Raw genomic sequence first — 21,852 nt, forward strand, 5'->3', positions numbered from 1 at the left:
CAGATGTAATGTGAATGTGGGACAATACTGCAGCATCACATTTTACTTCTGACAAGTTGACTGATTTTGTAAAATTAAATACCTAAGTAAATTAAAATGTTTAAATATTATACAACTTTATTTTAGCATTTTGCATGGTTACTAAATACTTAAAACCTAATCAGAAAAAGCTATTAATACAGTTTCTTGTATTATATAGTAGTAATAAAATTAAAGTACATATGTATTTATATTGCATGATGTAATTATGATTTTATTTCAAAGTTTTATAATTTTCTTTCATGCTTAATTTTCCATTTTTTTAAAAATTATTAATATAAATCATTTAATATATTTTGGTGCTTATTAAACAGTTTTATGGTTAATTATTTGTGGTCGTTCATTGAAATAATTTGTAAGCAGTTAAGTTTCTAAGAAGTATAGATCTAAGTTTAAAGTTTTGTTTTTCCCCTTAATTTTTCAAAAGATTGATATCCAGCAAGGCTGGTATTAATTTATTTCATTACCATTTGTATTTAATAGGCATTCCTGACTACCAGAATTTGAATTAATTAGTGACATCTCACTGTATAATGAAGTCATTCTTAAAGTACATTTCAGATTTTTAATTAATTTTAACCTGAATTGGAAAAATTTAATCATCATTATATTAAACAATATAAAATAATAAAATTCATTAAAAGAAAAAAAAAAAAAATATATATATATATATATATATATATATATAACTGAATTGCTTGTTTTTAATATTTATATATTGAAACAAAAATCTTGATTAAAAAATTCAAATTGATTTGAGTAGATATTTTTCAAAATACCTACTCAATCAAGATAAGTTTAAGATATAGGCCTACCAAAAAAAAAAAAATTTATAAAAAAAATTGAAAAATTAAATTTAGTTGCAAATTTTTAAAGTCACATCTCAATAAAAAATTAAATTTCCAAAACATTTTCTAATTAAATAACTTTTTAGTTAAAATTTAAATTTATTTTTTAATAAATAAAAATAAAATTTTTAATACAATTTAGACTATTTTAATATGAATTATTTCTTACCTCAGGCAAAGGTCTTTGAAACATAGCTAAAGATAACAACATTGGTGCAGCTGTTTGCCAATTGTAATATCTAAAATTGTAATATATATTATTCTCTATTTTGCATTTTAAAAGTTTTAAATAAACAAGTGATTTGTAGAAAAATAAGAATTTAAAGATTTTTTTGCTAATATTTTTAAGTTACATTTGTGTTTTTAGAACAAAATTTATAAAAGTTTCTTCAAAAACTTATAAAGCAGAATCCCTGTTAACTTCTGTTAACGGTCTTAACCGCTTAATCCAAATTCCGTATTGTCTGAAATAAATTATGGAAGAATGTTTTGTCAAGAAAAGGCAAGAGAAAATAGTACAGTACAGTTTGTTCCACAAATTATGTCTAAACAATGCACAAAAGTCAAAAGGTGCTCTAAAGTTTTAAGAATTTATCCTGGCAATTTTTCATTTTTTAAAAATTTTATATTGTAAGCAAAAATTTCAATTGTAATCATAGGTTTACATTTGATTTAAAAAATAAAGTACAACACTTATTTCAACTTTTTCATTAGGTGATGTAAAAGTTGAAATAAGTGTCGTAGTTAAGTTTATCTAATAATTTACCAAATATATCCAAATTTAATTATTCAAGATACTCTAGGGATCTATATCATCATAGATAAAATCAGGATTGCTGTATTATGGATATTATTAATTTATAATATTAGTGTACAGTACATTAATATTATTGGCCCTAACCCTAATGAAAATTAAGGTTCAATTGAACTTTATTGGAATGTATGCTAACTTTATATTCTTAAAAGAAAAAGCTAGAGACATAAATAAATGTTAACAAATAAATATTAAATTTATTAAAATATGATATTTAACAGACAAAAACAAATTCAGTGTTAACTATGAAAATGAAATTGAAAATCATATTGAAATATTTTTACTAATTCATTTTTATATATATAAAATGTGAAATATTAATATTTATGTATAAGGTGATTCAAAAGTCACAGAAATTTTAAAAAATTACTAACTAAAACTATTTACAGTAAGATGATGTGGTTTTCACAGAAATCCTTAGAATAAAGCATAGTTTTTTACATGTAATAAAAATTTTAGTGCCAAAATAGTTACATTTCTTGCCATAGACGGTGGTATAAAAAACTAAGATGATTTGTAAATTTGTTAAAGTAAGAATAAAAAAAGTTATTAGTGTAAGCTCTAGTAACAACTTCACAAATTATGTAATCTTATCAAGCACCTTCTATGGCAAGAAATGTAACTATTTTGGTACTAAAATTTTTATTACATGTAAAAAAACCATGCTTTATTCTAAGGATTTCTGTGAAAACCGCATCATCTTATTGTAAATAGTTTGAGAGTTATTAATTTCTTTAAATTTCTGTTACGTTTGAATCACCCGGTATATATATGTGTACTAGATTACACTTACATGGTAAGATTTTAATCACAAGCTTTATATATAAACATGAAGCAAAATTTTAAACAAAATCTGGAGATTACCTTAAAGTGTGGCAAATAAGTCAATTAATTAAAATTACCAAGAAGTACTGATAGATCAAACATTTTTATCAAAAGTTATGCTAAAGGAGATTTAAAAACAATCCCTCCAAAGTTTAAATTGCCCTCATTGATCAAAACAGTTACACACAAAAGCAGCAGCATTGGAATCAAATGAAATGTTAGTGAGAATATAATGATAATAGGATGCAAGTGATTATGTCATAGCAAAGGCACAATTTCCTGTGAAACCATACAATTTAACAGGAACCTTTAGTACTTCATATGGCCTCTTGCCTGAACATATGCACCAATATGAGCATACAGACAACATATACTATCCTGCAACAGATTTACCCAGAACTATTGCAACTGTCACTCCAGATCACACACTTGTAGATGGCCAAAGTTGACATCCCATCTGGTACCACAAGTGCTCAATGGACAACCAAGCTAAAGATTGGGCAAGCCAAAAAGTTTGGCAACATGACAGACATATATGGAAACCCTGTGTGCAGGGTTATCTTTCAGGAAAATGACTACTTTCAGCCTTGTCATGAAAGACAACACAAGGATAGGATTTTTTGAATATACCACCGTGCTGTCAAATGTACCTCACAAACTAAGAATGACTGACAGTTATACTAAATGCCTTCCCTGACCAGATTGCCAGCAGTGAGGACAGTGTCACTCAACAATATTGATGGGAATGAAGTGTTCATCAGTTGTCCTCCAGACTAATATGGTTCCTTTGTTCTTAAAGAGAAACAGAATTTGTCACTGAAGAATATATACTGCTGTTTCATAGCAGTCCATGCTTCTCTGTCACAGCACCACTGCAAGCAAAGCCAATAATATTGGAGTGCTAGTAACAGTGTGTAACGGTTGCTGTGCAAATGATACAGGTTATGTGATAGTTTCCATTTGTGGATGATGGACAAAAGATACTCTTGTAAGCTGTTCATATTTGTCTCAATCCTGGTTGTCTCTGTCTGGGATATCCAGAGCCTACCTACCAAGTATGTATGTATGCATGAATGCATGTACTCATATCTGCTGTCTCCAACAAATCAGTCAAATTAGAATGACCCAGATGGCAGGCAATTAAGAGAAGCAGGATGGCTGTTTTACTAGACCTGATTATTTGTAGAGTTTAAGAAAACCCATATCTAGTTTGATGTACAATACAGCCATTTCTGGCATTTTAAGACTTCCAAACAATGGCTAATTCACCAAACACTGAAAATTCTGAACACAGTGAACCTCTGCAAAACTTTTTTATAGGGGTAGCAGGATAATAATTTTAAGGCACTTGTGTTCTGATTGCACACCAGATAATGTCACAAGTAACCATTTACAAATCTGTTAGAGACAACTGTATGCAAAGTTTTACAGTAATTGGACAAATTCTATCTGTGCATATGTTTTAGGTCAGAGTAATTTTATACAAATCATCATGATTTAAAAATTTAACAAGTATGAAAATTTGGTACATACTTTCCTCCCATCCTAATAACCAAATTGGGATTTTGTAATAAAGATGTATTTTGCAAAAAATCATCATATGTAACACGACTCTGGAGAAAACACTGATCAGGAATTTCACCTTCTGTATCTTGTAATCCACCACAAAGAGAGACAGCCAAATCATCATAGTATTTACTAAAACAAAAAAAAAGTGTGCATGTTATATTAAATATTTTAAAATACAAATCAAAATCATTTGAAATCAATTACAAATTTATGCAAAGTTTATATTAATTTAATGTAAATGGAGATTTAAAAACTTTACTAAGCTTTCACATTTTGCTTTTTTTAAAATCCTAAAAAAGATCTGCCTTTTATTAACTCTTTCTTAATGGCAACAAAAATCATTTTACTAACTAACAAAACACAAAAGGTTAACTTATTGAAAGAAATTCATTATAATAGAATTGTAAAGGAAAAGATTTTTAAAAAATTTCTGAAATTATGGTAGAAAAAACTACTATGTCAATTTTAATGCATGTTTAAAACTTAGTCATTTTATTTTTATATTACTTGCATTAATTTGCATTCTAAATAACAATTTGAATAACTGGTTTTTGTCTGCTACAGGAATTATGCAAAATATTAAATTCTGTGTATCTACAAGAAAAAAAAAATGTAAGCTAAAACTTTTATCAAAAAAATTGACTTGCTTAATTTAAAAATATAAAATTTAAAATATTTTATAGACTATTGCTAATATGAAGTTTATTCTTGAAAATGTCAAGCCAAATTTAGGTTTATAGTTTGTTTTATATTGTTTTCATAAAAGAAAGCACTTCAAGGCTTATTTGATTATACTTTATATTCAGAAAATGAGAATAAAATTATGTAAAACTAACTAATTCAATTATTTATATAAAAATTTATTATAACAAACTAAAAATAGAATATTTCTCTTTTTACATCATCAATGAAACTGAAATATCATGTTATTACTAATATAAATGAATCACCACATACATTTAATGTTAAAATGTTAGCAACAATTTTTGGATGTTTTGTCAAATGGCATATTACAATACCAACATGTAATTTTTGATAATGATGTTTTATCTATTAACTATACTATATTATATATATTTTAATACTATCTGCTGATATTTATATCAAATAATTTTGAAACTGAAAAACTAAGACGATATGCTTAAAGAAAAAAAGACCTAAGCTAAAAATAAATAATCTATTATGCTTCATAATTGATTATAATTAAAATCCTTTTATTATATTTTGTAATAAAACAAACTGAATTAAGATTGAATTTTTATATAATTCCATTCTCATCAAATAAGTTTTAATACATAATTACATAGCATAGTGATAAATATTAAGTATATAAATTCTGGATGTATATGAAGTAAAATGGTAAGTAATATTAATTATTCCAATAAATAATACAAAAATTTCAATTAATAAAATTACAAAAGTTTTTTTCATAGTGCACTATTGATAATGTGAACTAGCAAATTGTTAAAAATACAAAATTTTAAAAATGGAAGAAACAGAAAATATCTTTCAACAATAAATGGTACAACAATAGAGAGCAAAAAATATATATATAAAAATAAAATTTTCATGATGTGGATAGATAACAGAAAATATTTAACAAATCAGTTTTAAATTATTCAAATAAAATAAAGCTTTATACATACATAAATTAACATTCAACACAAGATTTATAAAATCACTCATACAAACCTGTAATAATTATATGATGAATGTCTATCATCAACATCACTATCTAAGCCATGTGATCCTTCTAATACTCCTTCAACACTACGTGGTGATTGAGGTAAAGAAGGTCCATTACCAGATTCAGCATCATCTTCAAGCAATTGATTTTTTACTCTGACTATAGGATACTGTGATCTAAATAAATATATTGAAATGTATATATTTAATTAATTTCAAATATAATTTTGTAAGAATCAATTACCGAAATTTTGGTAAATATAAAGCTGCTATTTCAGGATCAAGATCGTTGAAATTTAGATCATCTAAGTATATTCCTTCACTTTCAGGCATGTGTCTTAATTTTTTTGTTGATCTCATAAAATTCCACATGCCACTGAGCATTGATCTTTTCTCTTCCTCTACAATAAAAAAAGGAAGAAATTCAAATAATAATAAACTAAAACTTCTGCTATTACATAAATAGAAAGATTCATTTAAAAAAAAGTATCTATTCTAATAAAATTTACCTGTTTTATTAGATTTGTTAATCTGATCTTCATCATCAGATGACAAAAGTTCTACTTTAGGAATTAATTTTCCTTTACCATCCATGGATTTTTTAGGTATGCTAGGTAATTCTCCCCAATCCCAACTCACTTCATCACATTCTGTTTGACATATGGCATCATTTTTCTGAATTTCAAACTCAGTATCAGATTTTGGACTAGGCGGACGTGATTCGGGAGGACTAAAATGAATTAACAATTTATTATTATAGTAAGTGTTACTAATGTGTAACAACATTAAGTGCACAAAGTATAATTATAGTTAGATAAAAATTAGAGAAATTCAAAAATTTCTTTCAAAAATTATATGATGAAATACCTGCATGGTGGTGTTACATCACCATCACTGAAAGGATGCAATTCTCCAGTATATGTAGCTGATAATCTCCTTGTTGGCCAATTCTTCCTTAAATGTTCCCTATATACAGCACTATTTAATGGTAAACTCATTGAACGAATCATATTTGCAGCTGAAAATCCTTCATCATCATTATAATCCTCATCCATTTGGAATATTTCCTCTTCCTCCTCTTGAACTGCTTGATCTGCAACTTTATGATCTGCAACTTTATGATCTGCAATTGGTATGGATTGAGTCATTGGAATGTTGGCACTCTCTCTAATACCATAAGGAATTTTATTTTCTTTATTATATGCTCTTGTTTTAGGTCTTAATTTTTTCTTTCGTTTTCTTTTAGATTTTGCATCATCAGATTCATCTATAACAATTGAAACTGACTGAACTGGATCACTGCTTCTTGTTTCATTATCTTCTTTGCAATTTTCAGTTTGGATAGCTACAGAAACTTCTTTTTGAACAGATAAGAAGTTTGGCACTTCATTATTGTAAGACTGATTCACAATATTTGTCTGTAAATTCATTTCATTTTCACTTTCTTTAACTGCATAATTTTCACTTTGATCAGAAGAAATACTTTTACTATCAACATTTCGTTGAAAAAAGTCACTGTCTTTTATATAGGCTTCACCATTTATTAATAAAACATCTCCATTGCTTACATTTTCATTCTCCATTCCTTTGGAAGATTCTTTCAATTTTTTTAATTCCTCCTCTAAATTTGGTGCTGGAGGTATTGGGGATGTTGCTAAATGACTTGGAACCTACAATGGATGAGAAGGATAATTAAAATGATTTATAAACAGATGAATTCATTATCTTTTCAATATATGTAATTTTCAATTCCAATTCAGCTATATGAATCCAGTACCATGTTATAAAATTTGTTGATTGTTAGTAATATTTTACATTCCTATTTTTTTTCTATTAAAGACTTGGAGTTATTATTAATTTAATTAAACTCATTATGAAAGATAATTATATTTTTAACTCCAGGTTAGAAAGTTAAGTCTCAATTTAAAATCATTTTAATAAAACTTCACTCACTTAAAACAGCTACATCTATAACTTTCACAATTTTTAAAAATTTAAGAAGAAAAATATTACTTAAATGAAATTTAACAAATATTTTTGTATTTTTAAACATCTAAACTTTACATAACTTTAAAATTTGTTTAACACTCAATTACTTACCATTTCATCATCTGTTTCTTCTACAAAAAATGCTTCTCCAGATTCCCCTAATTTCATATGAATATCTATTGGTTCTCCATTTACTTCTATATCAACCTATTTAAATTATAGTGTTTAATAATCCTATTTTTCAAATAAATTTATGGCATAAACATTATTATAGCTTACTATTTTCTCTCTGCTTCGTAAAACACCAATTTTTCCAAACCTGACATGGAATGGCGAACATGAATAGGTTCCGTCGGGTTGATGTACGACGACGACATCAATAGCACCAGTTAGAGTTGCAGAATTAATCTCATTATAAAATTCTTTGACATTCGTAAATACTTTTCCTATGTAATTCATGTTTGTTAGGTGTGGATACACAATCTGAAAATTAAATTTCAAGGTTTAATTGACTGATTTTTTTGTATTTTGTCACACTTAATTTATCAATGCAGAATTTGGTTTCATATAATACAAAACACATGATAACAAAAATATATAAATGTATACAGGGTGTTCGGAAATTCCCGTTACAAACTTCTAGAACTTGTAGAGGGGAGTGAGTACATATTTTGATTAGGAACCCATGTCCGGAAATGTACTGTTTCCGTTTTATGACTGTTTCAATTCAGATGTTTAACTCTTCCACTTCTGCTGAGGGAAAGAGAAAAGTCTCAGAGTGTACCAGAACATGCTTCATAGGTACAATGTCTGTAAGAACGTTGGTGGTCGCCACATTGAGCTGCTGTTGTAATGCATCAGTACTGTTCTGTACGTACAGTATGCTGGGTTCTTTTTTGTTTTGGAATAATGTAAACACTTAAAGTTTAAGTGCTAATAAAAACAAATGTGCTTAAGTGATAAATGGATGTTTCATTATGTTTTCTTTCGAATAGTTACCTAATAATTTCATTGCGTCACGGCTAATTCAATTCCTCAAGCAGAAGTGAGAGAATTAAACATCTGAATTGAAACTGTCGTAGAACTGAAACTGTACTTTTCCAGACATGGGTTCCTAACCAAATTATGTAATCACTCCCCTCTACAAGTCCTAGAAGTTTGTAACTGGAATTTCCGAACACCCTGCATATGTAAACAAAAAATGAATGGGTATGTGTACATATACACATCATTTAGATAATGAAAGATTAAAAATACTTGTTATATTAGGTTTAAAAATTACAGGGGAAAAAAATGCTTAAAACATTCTTGGTTATAATGCAATTTTTAAAAATTTTTGCATAATCTTAAACAAAAGTAAATGTTCATACTTTATGTTAGATTTTTTAGAAAGATCAGATCAGACATTAAAATTATAATCTTTAAAAATATTTAAAATAGTAAAATTTCTGAATTCAAAAATTTAGATGGAATAAATTGATTTCTGTGAAAGAGTGTTCCAAGATTTTCAGCAATTTTGCAAAATTTAAAGTATTAAACTTTATGAAATTCTACAAAGTCAAAAGCAATTCCTTCAAAGTATTTGCTGTGTTAAATATTTAAAATAAACAATTACATGTAACAAGTGTTTGTTAAGAAATGACTTTTAATTTACCTAAATTCTTTGTTGAACTTCATATTTTTTAAATAAGTTTGGACTCATTCATGCTTATATTTCATTAATTTTCAATTTCTATCATGTGATTCTTAAATATTTTGAATTTTTTTTTTTGCATTAACTAGATTAAATTATTAAATCTAAGCATCTTCAGATTGCTCTGTTCAACTAACTTTTAATGAAAGCATAGATAAATAGTGCAATCTCCTCTCCAAATTATTGTTTCTTAAAATTTTATTAAAAATTCTTTTCCTAATTGAGAATTGATCTACAATTCAACATACTTGTCAATAACAAGTAGGCGCACACATTTAAATTTTAAATTTGTTCAGAAAAATGTGAAAAAAATCTGTTCAAAATTTATGAAATACTTGTTAAATTATTATTAATATATACTACTACTGTTAGAACTGAGGAGCAATCCTGTAGACGAATTCTATCATCAAGTAAATTTAATATTTTGAAAAAATTATCAGAGCATTGAATGAAGAGCAAGAAAAAATTTAAAAAGGAGGTTTGTTTGAGAATGCCTAAGAACTAAGGCAATTTGAAGTTGTATCATCAGTATCATAAAGGATAACGTTTCTTCTGGTGTGAGTTTTGTGAAGACAGTGGATTAAATACTAAGTGATGTTGAATCACAGCTTGGATGTAGAGAGCTCAATGTTCTAATTAGCCAAAAACATTTTTTTTTTTTTTTGAGACAGAACTGTAGAACCTTGAAATTAATGTATTTATCTTTTTGTATGTATTTGCTATGTTGGAACCTAAGCAGAGCTGAATAAATGTTTACTTTGTATGTTCATCACATCAGTAACTAATTTTTCTTCTTGCCATTGAGAAAAAATAACCACTACTAATGTATTAGGATAAGTACTATTTTTGTAATTAGACTTTGCAAAAAAGTTATTTAAAAATATCTTGTTAAGCAAATCACTTTAAATAAGAAACAAATGAATATTTACTGTATATCAAAATAACTTCTCAATTACAGTTTACACTTAGAATATAAAACAAACAAAATAATAATTCTAGTTTTAAGTTTGTTTCATTACAACAAAAAGAACATGCATTATATAAATTATAAAGTATTTATTTTTTTATAAAATTATAATTACATTAACAATAATGAATTTTATTATTTTATAACTAATCACATTTATAAATATTCAATCTGTAATCTGATTTTTCAATTAAACCAAACAAACTGCCAGATTATAGAGTTATATTACGGCTAATTTTAATTATTAATTGTGAAGTAATTTGACTATAGGAAGATAATTAGGCTGGCATTTCTTGATAAAATTTAATAACTATAAATAAATTAATTTTAGAAAGTTCTGGAAGAATTGACCCAGAGTGGGACTTGAACCTACAACACCCACATATTATACAGATAAACTGTCCTATGTTAAGCTACCTGGACCTCTGATCTTTGCCTCCAGAACTAATTAATAATAATAAGATATAATTTGACTATAGATATGGTCAGTGGTGATATTCGATATATTTAACAAAGGGTTCGCTAGCAGAAAATTTTTCCCTGACAATCACCGACAAATGAAATGGAAGTTTTGAATAGAAATAAATACAATACCTTTTCTTGCAACTGTATATCTAACAATCAGTGGCGTACTTGGAACATAACGAGCCATGGGTGAAGGGCAGGTAACAATAATATTTTAGGGCTGTCGACCTTTTTTTTTTTTTAGGCAGGGGTAATCTTTACCGCGAAATGGCGCTTCTGGAAATACACACGTGTCATCATCTCTCGAGATACATTATACTTTTTCTTTCGCTGTCCATAGCCCGACACGTGTTCGACAGCCATCTTGTATTATCTCGCGCGCGTGGCATTCTGGGATCTCTCTTATGACTGGATCAAGAACTCTCTTGAATCGATCGCGATTAAACCTCGATTGAAACGGTCGAGAGAGATCGCACCAAGACATACTCCCTGACCTTGCTCACAATCTAGATTGAAATGCTCGGTACAAACGGGGGTTTTTTTTTTTGGTAACTCTTTCCGCCCAGTGGGCACTAAGAGGGCCTCTTATAGCAAGCCCATTATGGGTTCGGCCAGGACCACAATAAGGCGGCCGGGTGGTGAGGGACGGGGACCGACATATCCGGACGGACCACCCCCCGAAAAATTCCTGGGGATTTCTCGACCCGTCCGGATTCGATCCCGGGTCCCGGTACGAACGGGGTATAAGGCTCTAGTTTAGTAGTATTACAGAGTATAATACGCATATTTTAATATATTTTTTAAAAAAAAAACAAACCCACTGAGAAATGTTCCGTGTGTTTAACAAGGTTCAGGAAACTGAAAATTTTAACAACGAGTTCAGGCGAACCTGTGCGAACCCACCGAATATCACCACTGGATATGGTTAATTAATTATAATTAACCTTATACAGCCTGATAATCTGATAGTTTGTTTGGCTCTAATCACATTTACGACAAATTCAATAAATTTTAACAAAAATATAAGATAAAGTATTTCTTTTTATCAGAATCAAAAACACCAAATACAACATGAACAGACTCATCAATGGCAAAGTGAATGAAACCATTGAACACTTATCCTTGTCACACCTGGCCACAGTTTTCTGGGTTTTTTTTTAAATGTATAACACCTAAATAGGAGGCCAGTTTTTCCCGTAGAAAAGTCCTCCTGGGTGGCAACCCCCACCTTGGCAGATTGCCCTCATCGTGTGTTGTCCAATATGATAAGAAAAAGTAAGACAGAGATAGGAAATAAATCATCATCAGAAAAAATCATTGTCATTAATAATTGCAGTGAAAGTCAATAAACTGACTGATAGTACACTGTAACGGAAGAAATTAACAACAAAAAACATTGTACAAAGGCATATAACAGGAGGCACTCATCATGCAATATCAAGACTCATGACACATTAAGATGGAACACATGATAAATCTGGGTGTGGATTTATGTCTTGTCTTTTGTTGGGCAAAAGCTGCTAGATTATAGCACCCTGTAATGGTGAGATTTATGATGCATCACATAAAATACTTAATGTTTTTAAAGTGATGTTAAAGAGTATAAAGCTATTGCCATACTCTTGACAGTGTTTATGGCAATAGCTTTACATGATATCATATGTACAGATAAAATTAAACTTTGTTTATTGATTAAAAAGGTATTTAACATGAGCATTGTGCAATATCGATAAGGAATTTTCTCACATTTTATGCTGTCAGCATTTTTATTGAAATTTTTAAGAATTGAAATTTTTAATTGATTTTTAAGAAATTTCTATAAAAATTTCATTAACAGGCCCATCCATTAATATTTTCTCTTGTTCCAGTTCAATAATACTATATGATTAATCTAAAGATAAATTGGAACTATATATTTTTTTAAATAAATAAAACACAGCATATGAATTCATTTAAAATCAAAAACAACAACATTGTAATTAATGTCTTCAATTTAATATAAATTAAATTATGTTTAGCTTGTATGATAAATTATTTTTAGACAAATTGTTTCCTTGACAATTAAGTTTAATATTTAAGTTCTAATATTTTCAAGCAAGCAATGATCATTTTCAGGAACAATATTTTTAAGTAATCTTCAGGAATTCTACAAAAAATATTAGAACAAATGAAAATTTTTTACTTTCAAATAAAGCAATTTTAATTCAGTTTATTTCTATAAAATATGTGTTTTTTATAACTGAGAAATAAATTAAGCTTATATTTTTATAATTCTTCCTCATATGTACTGTACAAGCAACTCAAATAATTTATAAATTTGTGTATTTAAATAAATACATTTATGAAAACCTTGTTTGCATAAAAATGATGTTAGGTCAAGATCAAAACTATACTATTTAAAAAGAAATATTTATCATTCAAGGATTATTTGAAATTAAAAATAGAATAATTTGAAGGTTGTAATATACACATTAAATAAATATCTATATTAATATTTTTCATTTATTAGAAAGAAACGTTTATGTTTATACATATTTTAGAAAACAAATTTAACACACACATTTAAAAATATAAGATCAAGCAAATCCAGCCTAAATTTTAATAAAATATCTAAAACATCAAGATTTTTTTTTCCTCCCAGAATATTTTAAATTATTGAATTTAATTCTAAACAAATGTAATTATCAATATTAGTACAAGATGGAAGACTAACTGCCTAGCCTTAAGCCAAATTACTTTAGTTTCTTTTTAATTAAATGTCTAGACTTTTCTTTCAGACTACTTATAGCCTGGATAAAAAAAAAATTTGACACTTATTACAAGTAAAATAGGCATTTAAATATTAACTTCAAACTGAAAAACTAACCGTTCTGAAATTGCTGGAGTTAAAATTCTTAAACAAAGTATAAAATTCATGAAATGAATCAAAACATAATTCATTTATATATAAAATTAATTTATGATATCAGATAAGTATATATAATTTTTAAAAATTTAAGAATTAAAACCATATGTTAGCAATCAGTAAAGAAATTATGCATCAGGAATACATACATGCATATATTTTCTACAGATGTCTCTTTGATATTTAGATATTGTGTTATATGTAGAATTTTATTTAAACAGATTAACTAATTGAATTAGTGGTTAAAAAATTTAAGAACTATTTTTGCAAAACATTCTAAAATAGTTCAATTTATAAACATTAAAATATTTGTATCAATGCATATTTTTTAATTTGAATTTATATGTCATTAATATAAAAAAAGGTCAAGTCATTTAATATTAAATATAACATAAATGTGACACTGATTTACTAACAACAACATTTATACTACTACTAAATCATGCTATATTCTATACAGAATGTCTCGAAATGTCTAGCTTGACTGTACCAACAGTCTCTTTATTATAAACTAGAATTCTATCTTATCTAACTATTATATCTGTAAACAGAATCAATACTGACCTAAAAACTACAGAAAAATCAAGTTCAAAGAAAAGACTTTAAAAACTTTGTTTACATATATTGTTTACATGTAATATTTATTAAATTATGTAAAAGTTTATTTCAACAGAAATAAAAGATTTTTATGAAATTACTATGTAATTTAAGTGAAGAATTTAAAGGTCTCTAATGTCAAAAATCTATTTATAATTCTTTATCATTATATGAAAAGTTGATACTTTTAATTTTTATACTGTTTTCCTAAATCAAAATAGCTATTTAAACATTCAAACAAAAATGGGAGAAAATGAGTTTGTAGAAAATATACTGAATACTGTATATTTTCTACAAACTCATTATGTAGTTTAAATAATGTAGCAGTCCTAATTGGAACAATGTTAAAAAAATTAATAGTACCAAAATATAAAGTACTGTACATAACATTAGTGTAAAAGAGGCCAAAACAAGTCAAAAAACATTAGCTGGACCAATTAAACAGCTGAAACAAGGAAACAATTATAGTTAAAAAAACGTTTGTTTTATATACATATATAAAGCTATATATAAAAAGGTTAGATTAGTTTTACAAGCTAAAGCTCTCTTAAGAATAAATCAATTTGATATATTCTTAAAAAATTTAATATTAAAATTCTAATAACTAATTTTTCCTTGAAAAACAATTAACTGTTACTTTTCTTTACTTGTTCCACCCTGTAGGGACTACAACATTTTAATCAAGCCCATCATAAACTTGATTAAAAATGGGCCAGGTCCACGATGGTAAAGCTATATGATAAGAAATTGGACCTAACATATCCAAAAACCATTCACCCAAAAAATTCTTGTGGGTTTTTTAAACCCATTTGGATTCATTCAAGAGCTTTCAAAGTACAGACTGACACCTTAACTGCTTGGACATCTGGCAACTGCTATTGCAAATTTCCTTACAAACCTCAATAACCATACAATACTTATAGTATAATACACAACAGCATACTAAGCCACAATTTAACTATTTTTAAAAATAAAATAATGGAAACATTCTTATTTTATATAACTGGTCAGAATAAATATTTAGCTGGTCAATCAACCCCACTGTCATATGATTCAAAATAAAAACAAAACATTGATTTAAAACTTGAAATGAATGTTTTGTTTTTTATAAACATCAGTTAAAAGTTTCTGCAATTAGTTTTTAAGTCAATTTTAATACATTTTATGTAAAACATATGACATACAAATACATAATTTTACAAAAAATTCAATTTATTATAATAAAAATTTAACAATTCATTTAATATATATATATATATGTCCGAATAAGTAAATTTGAACACATTCATACATTTACATAACTAAAATAGAATATTAGAAATTCAGAAATCTAATCTTTAAAATATTTCAAATATTGTTTTCAAAATGCTTTAAAAATTATCAAAAGACCAAAAATATCAATCCTTGAATTTCAAAAATTGCTTAAATATCATGTCAAGACAAAATTAGGTTTGCCTAAAAATAGAAAATTTTCAAAGTTTAATATAGGAAAAAAAAAAAAGATATTTTATACTTTAACAATATTTTAATACCATATTTGCTAGGTTAATTATTAATTCTCGAATTCGTTATTAAAATAATCGAAAAAAAAATCAATTTTAAAAGAAAGTAAATGCTTGAGAAATAGGTTAAGAACAGAGTGCTGTTGAATGTTGACCTTGCCTTTTAGATATAAAGAATTGTTTTAAGAGAAATAAAAACCATGTCTGGAAGTTAAACCATCTGTGAAGAAATCACAAGGTCTGTCAAATCTATAATTGAGAAAAATTACTGATAGGAACGATTACAAGAAAATTGGAACATTAAAAATCATTTTTTTTGACACACAGAAGAGAGATTTAATAATTGTCACAACCGTCAATTACTTTTATTTATAAAGAAATGACGAAAACTGAGAACTTTGCCCCTTGTCGATTCTAAAGTTATTTTTATCAATAACTTCGGTTGCAACAAAAACTCATTTCGACAATGAACTGGAGGTCATACGGTGTGGCGATTAATTATCAGATGTATCACCAGATGGCTGTCTCAAAAAATGAGAGTTAACTTATTTGTTTTTTCCTTCCCTTCTTTTTGAAAATACACAAAAGATATGCCAAATACTATTGTTCAGTTGAGCAGGAAAAAAATAAGAAAAACAAAAAACACTGACACTGTAGGAGATGTAAATACGTAACACGCATGTCACTGGGTAAAAATTACTAACGACTGTTTTCCTGCGAGAGATGCTTAATAAACAGCAAAAAAAAAGTTCAAATTTCCATCCTTATATCTTGACAAGCGATGACATTATAATTAAAATCGAAAAATCTGCATAAACTCTTCGGTTACACAATATGATGTAAAAGAATGACGCGATAAATAATTCCCATAATCTACACACTTTAAAAAATGGTTTTTAAAAAAAATTAAAATTATATGGTACTTTTTAACGTTAAATAAGAATTTTGGGCCAAAAGAAAACTATAATTATAAAAGAATTACGTCGAAACGAGTTCGGGATAAAGATTTTAACAGAGATTCAATTCTGTAATAATAATAATAACGATTAAATGTAATTAAAATAATTAACCTACTACTCGCGCCCGAATATTTTAAAACTAGTTTTATTGTTAGGGGGAAAAAAACCAACGAAACTATACCTGGATAATAAACGTATTGTAGATTTAGCCACTCATCGCCCTCGATACAAACCAGCTGAGAGCGGAGTAATTCACGTGAACGTCAGAAACAACAATTTTATACGACGTGATTCGAAAAATAGGTCAACTACACGCCTCCAAACAAACCAATCGCGGGAAAGAATCTAAACACTCGACATGACGTCGATATCATGTGATAACACGTGACATATTCCGTATCGGCGCGAATAATCGATACCCGATAAGTTTGATAGATATTAAATCACCGAAATCCTTGAATTCGAAATGAACAACACTTTTTGAAATAATTACCTCTTTTATAAGACATATTTTTCATTTAAACATTTAATTTGTGTTATTTTTTCTAAGAGGCATTCGAGCATAAATAACTGCTTTCTTCACTGTTTTTATTTTCTTAACCTAATACATATGTTATCACTTAAAAACGTTTCGCATCCGGTTATAGAGGAGAATTTTTTATTTTTAAAAAATGGCATGAATGGATCTCGAATGTTTATGAAAAGACGAGAAACGCAATGAATTTTCGGTGATTTTTGGAAATGATCCGGTGTTGGCACTTTGCCACTGGCAACGTAGTAAACCTCCATTCAAGAGTCGCACGATTTTCGACATGGGATTTAAAACGTTGGTTAAATGTTAACTGGCACGTGTATGTAAATATTGTACATTCGGTATATGTAAATATTGTTTTTAATAAGCGTTAACAACTTGCGTAATTCATATCGGAGGAACGGATGTGAAATCCCATCACTAGAAATCACTATATTTGGATTAGTGCCAGTTTTTCAGACAAAGTCAACAATCTGTTTACTAAGAAAGTCAAGGTCTTTACGTCAACTTTTAAATAATACAGGTGGATTCGATACTGAATCATTCCGCAATTCTTTATATATCGATTCAATAATATACATTTTAAATAAATGCTGAAAGTATACTCTATGATATTTCGCATTAATCGACGTATCGTTTATCTTTTAACATATTAAAATTGTCGATCTCGTCATTTAGAGATGTTATGGATTTTACTTTCGTTTATCTATGGCGTAATGAATTCGTTCTAAATGAGTCAGTTAGATGATCTAATACATAAAATTGTTCTTATATTATCATCATTTTTCTTGAAATATTTTAATTGGTGACCAACGTCAACATTTATCTAATAATTCTTATAATCAAATTTTCAAAACTAAATTTAAAATGGATAGAGATTAGTTGTTATTGAGAATTCAAAAATTATAAATTGTTTTATAGTTTAATTATAAAAATCAAATTTCATCTTTAAAACTGGCTAAATACTTTTAGAAGGGAAATAATTAGGCAAAACATCCTGATGTGATCATCATATTTACCCTAATTATTGACCCCAATGATGTAATCTATCACAATTTTTTTCCCCATCCAATCCATCTTTAAAATTTGTTACATAATGTCAAAAATATTGTTCGAAATGTCATTCGATGGCATCGATCCAAACTGAATGTCAATTTTAAACCCGAAAGAATTACTTATTAATAAATATTGAATGTTACTTAAAATCATGTACAGATTTTCTTAATGTTACAAAGAAATAGGCTCAATAATATCAAAGATTCGTTGTACAATAGTTTAAAATACTTTAATTCAAATTCAGTAAAATTTTATCATCTGAAAGTATTAATATTTTATCTATTCTCATAATTTAATAAACGACTTATCATCAAATATTTATCAGTACTCAACACATACCACAGATAATAATCATCGTAGATAATAAAAAAAAATTTTAAATGCTAAAAAATAAAATTATTTCTTCAAAAAATAATATACATATATACATATATATATATATATGACATTTATTAGAATAACATTTATTATAATATCTCTTTATTATTACTATACATATATATATATAGCATATAATGCAAGTTTATGTAAAAACATTAAAACTCAATAATATAAATGTTCTAGTTTTCATTATTCTCATATTTAAATTAATATCTCATTTAGGTCCCAAATTCTGAAGGATAATTTATTTATGTTTTTGTCTATTATCCTCATTAATATTGTATTAAATTATTCATATTTAAAATAATAAATAATATATATATTTAAAGAGAGATAGATCAATTTCCTCCTAAGTCAATATACTGTATAAAAAGGAGCCATTAAAGATTTTTTTTTTCATATCAAGGTTAACAAACCTTCTAAAAATATAAATTTATATTATGCAAAATCTTTCCAGCCTTAATGGCATAATATTGTATAATATGTTGATTAGAAAGACACTTACAAATTTATCATTTATGAAGTTTATACATCTTGATCTACTGCAAATGAATGAAGATTTCAGTCTCAATTTATAGTAATATATTGATTTATCGGTATGTTATTTTTAAGATTATTTGTTTATGTATTTATACACATGCATCTAAAGATATACATGCAAGTACGGTAAATGAAGGTATACATGCAAGTACAGTAATTGAAAGTAACTTACCAATTTACCTAATGGAGAATGCTCCTTTTCTTGTTTTTTAACCACTCCAGTTCATAATTTATCATTTATTTTGTTTCTCATTATTCCCTTGATTATATTTAAATTAATATTTCATTTACTTTTGTAATTTTCATACTTCACTTGTGTTTTATGCTTTTGTCTATTATCTTTATTAATACGTTAAATAATTCATATTTAAAGGATTAAATAATAAAGTAGAGGCTGTGTTTTAAATGTTTCATATACAATTTAATCCAGAGATTGTATATGTATTGTTTGCAATGTACAGATGGCATTTAGACAAATAAAAGAATATTACTGATCATCTGCAATAGTTTAACTGTATATTTTAGTTAGGTTTTATTTTATAAAAGTATCCTTACCTTTCACTTCGGACAGAGACCCTCTAATATTCCGATAGCGCAAACGATATCGACAGATATCAGATGTGACATTTTGCGCTAGATCCGCTTCCACCATCGGCCATTACTGTCATTATCGTATAGAGGGCGCGCGCGCATTACGGAGTTCCTGTCGTCTGGAAAAATACCTGTTATTGCGCCATCTATGATAAATTTTATGAATTCGTGCGAAGTTATAATTATATTTACACTGTATTTTTTAAAGACTTAATATATTAAAATAAATTATTATTTATAATATCATATTTTTTAAAATATAAATTAATTATATTTTCTTTAACAGAAAAATTGCGTTTTTATTATTTTTATATAATATCAATATTTAATAATCATTACTTTTGAACATTGGACTTCCTTTTTTGAATATTGAATTACAATAAATATAATTATTCATTTATAAATATTTCTCGTTTAATAGTACATGTTTATTCTACTTAGATTATACAACACATTGAGATATATTTTTCTCATCAATTGAATTGATTAATGTAATTGAACTTTGATATTCCAAGGTGAAAAATTAAATTAAAAGAAATCTGTTTACAGATAAGATATAAAGAAACCTTATAACTTAATTTAATGATAATTTAATAATATAGTAAAAAGAAATATATATATATATATATATATATATATTAAGCTTACTACATTACCGCTACATAAAATTAATATACGCATAATTAATTTCTCCTTTCCAGAATTGTTTCGGTACTATATAACTAGGGCGTGGATTTGCAAATAATATAAATAAGTTACAGTTTAAAACCTTTGTAAGAGGCCACGCTCCATTAACTAGTGGTTTAGTATTTAACGACAATTATCCCTATTAAAATAATATATGATTATCATTCTATTTTTGTCTTATTCCAAATATTTGGTAAGTGTAGAGCCCACTCGCACGCTTAGAGTCTTAAGCCGGCTGTCTATAGCATTCTATTATTAAAGGAAAGAATTTTAGTTATGTATATTTATAAATGATGACTATATATAAAACTTCTTAAGAAAAAAAATAATTATATTTTCCTGAAACTTATTATAGAATACATATTAATAACTTAACATTTTATAGTTAATAAAAAGAAGTTATAGTATTAAAATATTCATGTCCTAATTAATTTTTTAATTGTTTTCGGCTAAAAAATGTCCTAATTTATTTATATATTTTCTACCGAAATGATCCGTAAAATTAATTATTTATTTTTCTATATTTAGTTGCTTTTTATTGTTATTCTACTTCGGTAATTTTTTGTTTCGTTTTTTCTTTTTTTTTAACGAATGTTTACGTAATAATTTTTACATTTGTCATAAGAAACTGATAGGTTGTAATATAACAAACTATAGAATGAACAATTGTTTGCACTAATATCTGTTCGTTGTTCAGTTTATTTTTACGTGTGTAACCTTGACTTTCAGTTTTAGTTGCCAAATATAGTTATTCATTGGACAAACAATAATTTATACAAATAATCACCATTAAAACTACTTTAAAATATTAAAATTTCTGCGTTATTTTATATTAAAATATTAATAATTATACTCTTAATAACTGATTCGGCACGTTTCTATTTTAGTATTTTGCACTAAAAATAAAATATTTAACGTTGTTTCAATAGTAAAATCTCTCAACAGATGGCAATGTATGTGAAGTATGAGTCAGGTAACATTTATTTATTTATTTACCAATGAAATCTTTAGTTTAAATCAGGAGTTTCCAACCGCTTCGCTTATCTTTCCAAAATTGTGTTTAATTCGCCAACACTCTTCTATACTGGTACAAAATAAAAGTAAAAATTTAAATAGGAAATTACCTATAAAATTCATACAGTAAAGCCTAAAACCTTTAAAAAAACGGAAAATGAAATGATTTCTACGTAAAACACTATTATTATGA

At 26.8% G+C, this 21,852-nt stretch overlaps 1 protein-coding gene across 2 annotated transcripts in view; it reads right to left on the reverse strand.

The window, feature by feature from the left end:
- Positions 1–20,075, reverse strand: part of Lpin (phosphatidate phosphatase LPIN) — a 39,162-nt gene extending 19,087 nt beyond the window's left edge. The window contains exons 1-9 of one of the 2 annotated variants that reach the window (XM_067286307.1): positions 19,923–20,075; positions 8,050–8,253; positions 7,882–7,977; positions 6,649–7,451; positions 6,291–6,511; positions 6,026–6,182; positions 5,788–5,958; positions 4,060–4,224; positions 1,057–1,126 (exon numbers count right to left, since the gene is read on the reverse strand). In XM_067286307.1, coding sequence (XP_067142408.1) covers positions 1,057–1,126; positions 4,060–4,224; positions 5,788–5,958; positions 6,026–6,182; positions 6,291–6,511; positions 6,649–7,451; positions 7,882–7,977; positions 8,050–8,229 — 1,863 coding nt within the window. In that variant the 5' untranslated portion in view covers positions 8,230–8,253; positions 19,923–20,075. Of the gene's footprint in view, positions 1–1,056; positions 1,127–4,059; positions 4,225–5,787; positions 5,959–6,025; positions 6,183–6,290; positions 6,512–6,648; positions 7,452–7,881; positions 7,978–8,049; positions 8,254–17,039; positions 17,198–19,922 lie in introns of those variants that run through there. The other variant, XM_067286308.1, reaches the window with a different exon arrangement.
- Between the last annotated feature and the right edge of the window lie 1,777 nt (positions 20,076–21,852).

This window comes from Centruroides vittatus, unplaced genomic scaffold (genome assembly GCF_030686945.1).
Source record: "Centruroides vittatus isolate TY-2023 unplaced genomic scaffold, ASM3068694v2 scaffold_3315, whole genome shotgun sequence".
Lineage (NCBI taxonomy): Eukaryota > Metazoa > Arthropoda > Arachnida > Scorpiones > Buthidae > Centruroides > Centruroides vittatus.